Raw genomic sequence first — 9,458 nt, 5'->3', positions numbered from 1 at the left:
AAACAAGAAGATTTCTGCCACTCGGGACTAAAAATCATGCTGCAAGTCTTAATTGCTCTGAAATTCTAAGCAGCTGGATCTTTTGGCGTCTCGAGGTTTTCTACATGCACCATCTTTCACAGGATATCAAGGGGAGATAGAAAGGACAATTCCCGTCTTTTCAGGTGAATTAAGTGGAAAAACTGTCCAAACAACCTTTTACAAGTGTTTTTGCCTTAAACAATGTCTAAGGCTTTGACTTCGTTCAAATAACCCGCCCTCAGGGTTTTAGATCATATAGAACTTTAAATTTCTATGCGCACTTTTGCATAACCTGAGGAAAAAATGATTGCAGTGAGCTTTCTACTATCTACAATATTTGACACAATCTGTCTGCAATTCTCTTAGACAAACCAAAGAATGTGCAATTTATTTCATCTGCCATGGATAACAAAGCATGTAAGGGTGCCAGAATTAGCTTTAACTGCTCAGCTGATGCTAGACCATCGATTACATCATACCAGCTGTTCGAGAACGACGCTGCTATCTTAGACGTAAACCCTTTAGGAATATGGACAAGAAACGTGTCAACGAGCGGTGTGTTTACATACAAATGTGTAGCCAACAACTCTTTAGGATCAGGAGTCAGTTCATAAGTTATAGTTACAGAAAATGGTAAGCTTAACTGTACATACTGAAGCTGTAAAGCTGTTTTCTTGCTTTCACTCACCAATTTACATCGTTGGCTTAGCTGTTTGGCATATTCAAAGGGATCGTGTTACATGTAAAGGGTGGAGTGAGAAAAAAGGTTTTTAAAGATATTGATAAGAGCGTTTAAGGTATGCCCTTGTCCTTGTTAGATGATTTAAGTACTGAAAAAAGAAACAACAACGACAAAAAGAAAAGAAACCATTACCATTTTTGTGATACGCATTTCGCACATTCAGTTCCACTACCGTTGCCAGAGTCATCTAATCAAACAAGCAACCAAAGAAAGCTATGAATCCAATTAATTTATTTCCATTCCTTATAACTGCTGTGACCAAAGAAGAAAAAAATGACAAATACTTCGGATGCAATCACTCAACCCGTTTGTTACAGGGGACCCATCTACGGCATTTGTACGTGTGTGTAAGGTATCGATGAATTTTGACGTACAAATGTGTTTGATTAATGCAACATTTCCAAAAAAGAGATTTATTTACTTACCAAAGGTTTTGATTTTGGTTCAGTTGTTAATTTTGTGTTTGTCCACAGTGCCTTCAACTATAGAAAAAATTCGAGATCAGAATTTAACTGAAGGTGAAACTGTAAATCTAACATGTACTGCATCTGGAATGCCTCAACGAAACGAGTCTTGGATTAAGCCCAATGGTGAAAGTGTTGCTGGAAATTTGTTGGAGCTTGTGAACATTAGCAGGAATGAATTTGGTGAATACACATGTGAGGCCAGTAATGAGTGTGGCAATGCAACAGAGATGGCAAAAATTGATGTGCATTGTGTTACGTGCACGAATGACCAACAAATGTCCGCTAACAAAGCATATATGAAAATAGACTCCCGAGTACGACATATGGCACGCAACAAAAATGTAACAACAAGCAGTTACCCATTTTAACTATTATTTAATTAGTTTTACATTGTCTAATATAGTTAGGTTAAGGATTAAGTTAAGCAGTTCACAAAACAGGCTTACAATCCTTTATGCCGTAGAAGTGTTCATCATCTTGATCAACTTCCAATTCCAACATCCGCCGACTGAAGACCACATCGCTTGGCTTTCTTGATTTATCGTATTCTTTCCTAGTACAAAAACTCTTCCGGAGGACTCCATAGTAAACTCTGTATTCTTTATCTTCTTTCTCTCTCGAATATCGTCTTCTTCATCTCTTTCTTCTCTCCGGATATCGCAAGGTCAAAAGGTCATAGCCTCGTCACAACATAGCTTCCACAACTTCAGTCAGCAAGCCACGAGGGTAAGCCCTCGGGCAAATCTCTTTTTGTACTTCTCATAAGCCAGCTTTTATACATTTATTTTAGTTATCTAGAATGTTCTATTACTATTTATAGCGTATTACAAGTTGTACTATTTTTGGAAACTGCTGAGTCACATGAAAGAAGTTTCTGGAATATTACAGATTATAGATAATTCTAGAAAAGTCTGGGATTGCGTGACAGATTCAGTAAAAATAATTCGATCCTCGTAACAATTGTAAGTAATTGCCTAAATGTTGTATAAATTTCGTATGTAAGTTTTCAACTCAATTAATGACAGGGGGCTTTATTATGAATCCACTAGGAAATGCACAGTACTTCTTCTTAACGTGTGTGGCAAGAATTAAAGGACGGTAGATAATGTAGGAAGAGTGTTTTGTGAAATCTGATATGTAACCAGTTGGGATCAAAGAAGTTGTAGTTATAAATTGTCTCTTCTTCCGTAGCCAAACCAGAGAATGTCCAGTTAATGAGTTCTGCCATGAACAACAAGGCGTGCAAGGGAGAAGTCATCAGCTTTAAAAGCTAAGCCAGCAGTGACGTCATACCAGCTGTATAAGAATGACACTGCTATGGTGTTTGCTAGGCACAGGACCAGTAAGAGGTCCGTTTATTTGCAGTGTGGCGTTTCAACTGGTTGGAGAAAGAAATCGAAAATCTAGAGTTATTACCAGAGTTAGCCGTTCTGTTTGTTGTTTAGGTTTCTTTTCTTTTTTTTTTTCTTTTCTTTTTTTTTTTTTTAATAGTGCCTCCATCCATACAACCAATCAACAATAAGGAGGTGATTGAAGGTGACAATGTGACTCTGATGTGTAAGGTATCTGGAATGCCCTCACCAATAGTGTCTTGCATGAAACCTAATGGTCATCGTCATAGTAGATATATGTTGGAGCTTGTGAACATCAGCAGGGATGAAGCTGGTGAATACAAATGTGAAGCCAGTAATGAGTGTGATAATGTAACAGAGATGGCAGCCATTGATGTGCAGTGTAAGTTTGTTGATGTTGACTGCATTTATCGTCCTTTCTTTGAACTTGAGATCTTTGAGTGGGGAACCTCTACCTTAACGCTTCCAAAATCCGACAGTATTTTGCCAGAATTTGAAATGAAGTAAAAATCCTTACATTTTTTAATGACTTTTTCATGATTTGTTCCTCTTAAAGACGAACCAACAATTACAGACATTTCTGGTGGGCAGACCATAAACGAAGGTGACGTAGTGAGTTTGTTCTGTATGGCAGAAGGTAATCCAGCACCAACTATAACTTGAACAAAAGTCGCCGATAGCAGTCCAGTCAACTTCCCTTTGATCATCCGTGGCAGTCAGGACGAAGGACTGTACAGATGTACTGCTGAGAATGGTGTTGGAAGCCCTGTTACTAAGGATGTCAGCATAAAATGTAGCTGATTTGATGTCAGCATAACAGTACATCGTAAGTGAATTATTTATGGCTGTTATGATTGTATTTTGTTTGCTCACAACATTGACCTACAATAGGTGTACAATCCACAAAGTTCTTGTGTTTGTTTGTTCAGACTGATACCTTCTATTAGTGTCGAAAGCAATCTGAGATTTATTTGGTTTCACTGGACTCAGCTCTCAGATTGATCCAGAAAAATCGTGCCCTCCTATCCACCAATCAGATGTAAAACTAAAACAATTGCGACTTGGTCACGCCTCAGGAAGTCTCCTTGTTTTCGCTGTGTGCTCTGATCTGCTAACGATAATGCTAACCTTTTTATTGGTCGCTGCGATTATTGTTGTGTTGGGTTTTTCGACACTAAATTGGAAACTACTCTTAAGTAACCAAGTCGCCAAGTCCTTTGATGCTTGTTACGAGGTTCGCTTAATTTGTGGCGTGGAGATTTGAACTGTTGTTGTTAATGCATATACATGCATGGTTTTTGGTAGGGTTCTGGTAAATGTCAATTTTTCATGTATTTGTGTCGGTACGTTTATGTTGCGAAATTGTGTTAAAAAGTCGTCACCACTTAGCCAGTCCACAAATGCAAATCCGAAGCTTATCTAAAGAGTAAACCCTCACTTGTACAGTGATAAGCACAGGTAGGATTTTATTCAAAGATTTCCTAAGAATGGAGCTTTAAAATATTATGAGAAATAGTCTAATAATGTCTTTTCTTCGTGCATATCAAAAGTTTGAAAATTTTAGCCAGTAAATTTTTGCTTTTGCAATGAAAAACACCTACAGAACTTTTACTTATCCAATAGTGTCGTGTGACTGTTTCTGCTTGTAGGAAACCCTTGCCTTGAGGAATGTACGAAGCGACGGAATTGCAGAGAATTCGGAAAATACCTTCGCCTATGTCCAAAAAGGAAAATAGGACAAGATTGCAAAGAATAGGGTAAGTTGAGCAAAAGATAGACGATGGCGGACGAAGAGTTTTGACTAATTGGTTAACGAGAAGTCGATAATTAAGCCTCGAGGATGCGAAGGAGGAGGGAAACTATGTTTAGCGGTGCTGCAAGTCTGAAAAAAATGCATTGTTAAAGTCAGTGGTCTTACAGCCCCTGATGGAGAGATAGCTTCTAAGAGTTCCCAACGATAATTTATCTAATTGTCATCCTGGTGTACGTCGGCTTTTTCATGGAGTTACTGTTACTTCTACTCGTTGGTGTTTGGATGAGAATGCCCAAAATATTCTAAGAAGTTCAGTTCGTAATGACAACGATATAGGTCAGAAATATATTGAGTACAAAAAACCATCTGTAACTGAAATATCTTTTGTTTTATTTTTTGATCCAATGAATTTAGCACCTGTACCCCCTCTATTATTTTTACTGTCGCTATATAGCTTAAGCTTATTTAGAAGTTGAAAATGTAACTATTTCGTGATTTTTAACTGTCATTCTTTACAGGTGGTCTTTGTGAGGGATCATGCACTGCTGGAAAATCGTGTCGTGAGTTTGGTACATACATCTGTTCCTGCCCTCCGGGAAAGAAAGGGACAAACTGTCTGGAAACAGGTCGGAACAACTTGTAAATTTGTAGAAAAAAAAATTATTTTCCATTACATTCGATACATGTTAAGCACACATTTTAAAGTGCATTCTTTACTCTAGCCAAAATATTCGTTTTACGGGCTACTGTGCTCATCTATTTATAGATACCTCCAATTAAGATTATCGTTTTAGCAAATTGTGTACACCTAATACATACCACATACACATAGAAAAATAGAATGTTCACATAAACTTTATGGTGGCCCATAATGAATAACTTGTTAACTCTCCAAAGCATAAATATGCATTTAGCCTTGCGCGCACATATTTATATTTTGTGAATTTGGCTATTTGCGACTTCATGCTCAGTTTAAACCCAAATTTCTCTTCTTTTCATACTTCTCTTGCTCCTATTAGAGGAACCCAGGAAAAATTTCATTGTGGTACTTAGGATCAAGTGAGATTTCAAACCAGTATACGAGAACTTGGAAAATCCAGAGACAAAAACGCTTCTCCAGGAGATTGATAAAACTGTAAGTGCTTTGGTAATTTCATTACGATGACGATAACGTAATATCTTAAAAATTTAAGAAAAGCAAGAGTTATCCGGGGAGATAGCAACACATCAAAGCTTCTATATGGCTTCGCAACTTGTGAAAAGAATTTAGTAACATTTCAAATATCGAGTGCGACACCGGTACCCTCATAGACCTATTGTGTTGCGTGATGGTGAGAATTCATTCTAGATGAAAGGCCTCACTCTAAACTTCATTTCAAAACTGTGGATTGGGGCATCAGTTTCTCCATATCAATACCATAGCAAGAGAGAAAAAAGTATGGAGAGTAAGTGTGGCAGCTATAGGGTGTGGAGGATCAAAGGAATCTCGAAGTCCAATTTTTTCTTATTTCTAATTAATTCGTTTAAAGTGAATATCGTTTATCCGACGCTGGAAGGTTTACAGATCACCTAAAGGGGCCTTAAGTAAGGCTGTGCTGGAATTTTTCGAATTTGAATTCGCATCTGAATAGATAGAACAGTATTATAGAGAATTACAAGAAATCTTACTTTAGACACCCAAAGAAATGAACAATGTACTGGGAATTACACCAACAGCCTCCAACTGATTCTATTGTTTTACGGTTGAAGTGAAAGTATCGAGATTTGGGTATTGAAAGAATAATAGGTAAATTGAGAAGTGGGATCGTCACAATGTTCATGGGGGAACTCTAGATTTCAACTGAAGCACTATAGACCACTCCTGCATTACACAGTTATTTCATGTGTTTTCCAACCAAAAACGTTTTCATTTGTTTTTTTTTTTTGTTTATCTTATAGCCCAGGAGGTATCATTGCTCACTTGGAATTTAAATTTAACAACTCTGTCGTTGAAAGTTATGTAAGTGAACTGCTGACACAGGTAGCGAACGATGGAAAACTTGGCAGTCTAGAAGTTGAAGAGGTGGTAGTTCGAAAAACTTTTCCAGGTCAGGTCTTTTCTGTTTGCTAATTCATGTTTTTTTCTTTTTTTTTTTTTTGTATTGTTACTGTTGTTGTTGTTATTGCTGTTGTGTTTGGTGTTTTTTTAAGTGATAAACTTATTTTAAACAAGCTTCTTTGAAAAATTTAAGTCAACAACTGAAGGCACGGTAGGGTGCATAGAAACTTTAGCTATAAGCTTGTAACAAAAATCCGAATTTCATCCGAATTTCGAAAAAATAGACTTAAAGGTTTTGGGATTATTCGTATCGAAAGAAATAAGTAAACTGGCCACCTAGAGATAAGTAAACTGACTACCTTTGGTCGTGTTAAATGCTACATTCAATTATTTGGCGGTTTTATGGTTACTTTTTGCTAGTAGACTTTAAATGCTATGGCAGAGCAGAGGCTGTTCAGATTGTTATCGTCACTGCAGTAATTATGAATAACTAGTGCATGGTTGCTTTTAATGATCTTAACGAATAGGATACGTGGGCTAAGCCCACACGAATAAGTATGCTCTGAAGCAATAAACTGCTGGCACAACGCTGAGTATTGACAATGGGCTAAAACAGGGATGAAAAACGTCTCCGCATGCGTAGCGTGTGCGTTGATGTCACTAGCACCCTTTCTGATCGTTTGGTCAACGAAATTTCGGTGAATGCATCTACCTACTTTCCTGATCAAGTATAATCTGTCAATGATTAATAACTGTGATTCACAAGATTGAGTTGTTGCGAACTTAGATTCTTTATCATTTGATTGCATTTTGTTCCCTTAATCAAAGTCTGCTTTAGTTAAAAGGAATCAAACTTCCGGTATTAAAGAACGAAAATGAAATATACCTACTGTGCATTACTGAATCGATCGGAATTTGCATAATCATGCAATGCAAAATAATTGTCTGTATTCTATGACAGGAACTTAGTGATATCTGCTGTTTTTCATTTTCGAACTTCTTAAAGAGCACATTCCGATCTTTCGTTCGTCAGGAGAGCAATAAACCTCACATAAGCATCATGTCAGCACTGTTTGTGACTATTGCTTGGACGTTAACAATAGCAGCTTTGTTTGGAAACATTTTCGTGATTTTGCTGATCTTCCTGAGAGGGAATCTTCGCTTAAGCAAACTCAACTGGTACATCACTTCTCTTGCTGTAGCGGATGCCTTGGTTGCTGTAAGTTTCTATCCTCCACTGTTTTTTTGTGATCGTTGGTTGTCCTGCCAAACAAGTATTTTAAGAGCTTTTCGCTGGATCTTCATTTATTCGTCAGTATGTAATCTCTGCGCCATGACGGTTGACCGTTACCTCGCCATCACGAAACCCTTGTACCACAGAGTCAAGACATCGGAAAGGACTGTGGCCATTTGGATCACGATCTCGTGGCTTTTTCCTATTAGTTTGCGTGGTATTGTCTTCACTCCCGTTTATTATCTACATAAGAAAGAAGCATTCAAGTACTTTCTTCCTGCGATAATTATAATATTTGAGGTTCTTCCTTGTTTACTCATTTTATTCGCTGCCGTACGAATTAGCATAATTGCTAAAAGGGAACAAACAAAACACAAAAACAGGTCGAAAGGAAAAGCCAAAATGGAGAATCAGCGAGAAGGACCAAGAGCTTTAAAGATGATATTGATGGTTGCGTTTCTCTTTGTATTTTGTTATGCCTTGGAAGTTTATTACACGATGTGCAAAAATGTTTTAAAACTCTGCGATGACACTGAAATACTTCAAATGATTCGTCGGCTCTTACTGATTGCGAACTCGGCAATGAATCCATTTGTGTACACTTTCCTTAGAAAAGATATAAAGGAAGAAGTAAAGAAACTGAAATTGTTTTGTAGAAAGGAAAAATCTGTAACTAGAAAGGAAACAGAAGTAGATTCTGTGACACTCTATCCAGAAAGTCTGGAAAGGGAAGCACGCTGAAATGTGAATTTTGTATAAGAGACCATTTAATACATTTCGTGGAACGCGTTGACTGGGAGATCTCGAAAGTGGTCTATCAACAGCGAAAAGAAACTAAAATTAGTCTACACTTCGTAACAGTCAGTACTCATCCCTCCCCCCCCCCCCCTGAGATCCACTTCGAAGTTCGCATCTACGAGGCATACAAAACTATCCTTCATTTGATCAAAGTTTTCTCTAAGTTCGAACTAGATAATGAGAAACGCAGTCAAAAATGTAATCATCTCTGGGTCCACCTACAATAGTCCAGGGGGCTGCTTGGTTAAATAAGCAACAGTTAGAAGATATTAGCCGACATTCATTTTGTAATGAAGTCTTTAACTGTACCGCTTGATTGCTTCAGTGGACTCAACACATGCACATATTGTTTGTTTTATTAAACTATACTCAGTCGATTTTACAGAGATGTTCCTGCATTTATCATAAGAGTAAAGGCTGATAGTTTCTAAATAAACTGTTTGGAGCTGCGTCGGTGGGGGTAACGAAATAATTTGTATATATATCAGCAAAGTTGAAATGGTAAATTGGCCACCGTTACGATTATACAAGCTGACGTTTCGAGCGTTAGCCCTTTGTCATTCGTTCCGATGAAGGGCTAACGCTCGAAACGTCAGCTTGTATAATCGTAACGGTGGCCAATTTACCATTTCAACTTTGTTGATAAATTCATGTTTTATCATAAGAAACTGTATTCATTCGATTTTATAGGTATTTTTGAGTTGATAGTTATCTCGGCATTGTCTCAAATTCCTAGGCATACTAGTCACGTTTACAGTGGACAAGAATCCAATGTTGAACTTAAAGATATAGATGTCCGAAGTAAAGGGCTTATTTCATCTTTATTCATAGTTTTCAAATCAGTGAAACGCACCTAATTGACCCTTTGCGCAACGGTGCATACGTTTATTTGACGCATTACGGTTGGTTTTTGTCACAGCTCTCGACAGACGGAGCCCAAATAATCATACGAAAGCTGCTTTCTCACAAAAATATGCTTTTTTATATGATTACAATAAGAAATTAGATGATATTAACTTCTCAACTTAAATTAGAACGAGCAGTAGGGTTTCA

General features: G+C 37.5%; 3 protein-coding genes across 3 annotated transcripts; all 3 read left to right on the top strand.

Moving 5' to 3' along the window:
• Positions 1-389: 389 nt before the first annotated feature.
• LOC148726654 (limbic system-associated membrane protein-like) lies at positions 390-2,504 on the top strand. Its single transcript, XM_088726345.1, has 3 exons — positions 390-576; positions 1,237-1,479; positions 2,422-2,504. The coding sequence occupies exons 1-3, from the start codon at positions 423-425 to the stop codon at positions 2,502-2,504; spliced, it is 480 nt and encodes a 159-aa protein (XP_088582471.1). The 5' UTR covers positions 390-422.
• A 92-nt stretch (positions 2,505-2,596) lies between these two features.
• LOC148726653 (neurotrimin-like) lies at positions 2,597-3,260 on the top strand. The gene is made up of 2 exons (XM_088728022.1): positions 2,597-2,964; positions 3,139-3,260. Exons 1-2 carry the CDS (start codon positions 2,784-2,786, stop codon positions 3,243-3,245), a joined length of 288 nt encoding a protein of 95 aa, XP_088584148.1. The 5' UTR covers positions 2,597-2,783; the 3' UTR covers positions 3,246-3,260.
• A 4,064-nt stretch (positions 3,261-7,324) lies between these two features.
• LOC111343077 (octopamine receptor beta-2R) lies at positions 7,325-8,858 on the top strand. The gene has a single exon (XM_088727884.1). It carries the CDS (start codon positions 7,434-7,436, stop codon positions 8,346-8,348), a length of 915 nt encoding a protein of 304 aa, XP_088584010.1. The 5' UTR covers positions 7,325-7,433; the 3' UTR covers positions 8,349-8,858.
• The last annotated feature ends 600 nt before the right edge of the window (positions 8,859-9,458 follow it).

The sequence above is a fragment of the Stylophora pistillata genome, chromosome 7, assembly GCF_964205215.1.
Source record: "Stylophora pistillata chromosome 7, jaStyPist1.2, whole genome shotgun sequence".
NCBI classification, from domain to species: domain Eukaryota; kingdom Metazoa; phylum Cnidaria; class Anthozoa; order Scleractinia; family Pocilloporidae; genus Stylophora; species Stylophora pistillata.
The sequence above is the reverse complement of the archived record's forward strand: the minus strand, read 5'-3'. Positions and strand labels throughout refer to the sequence as shown.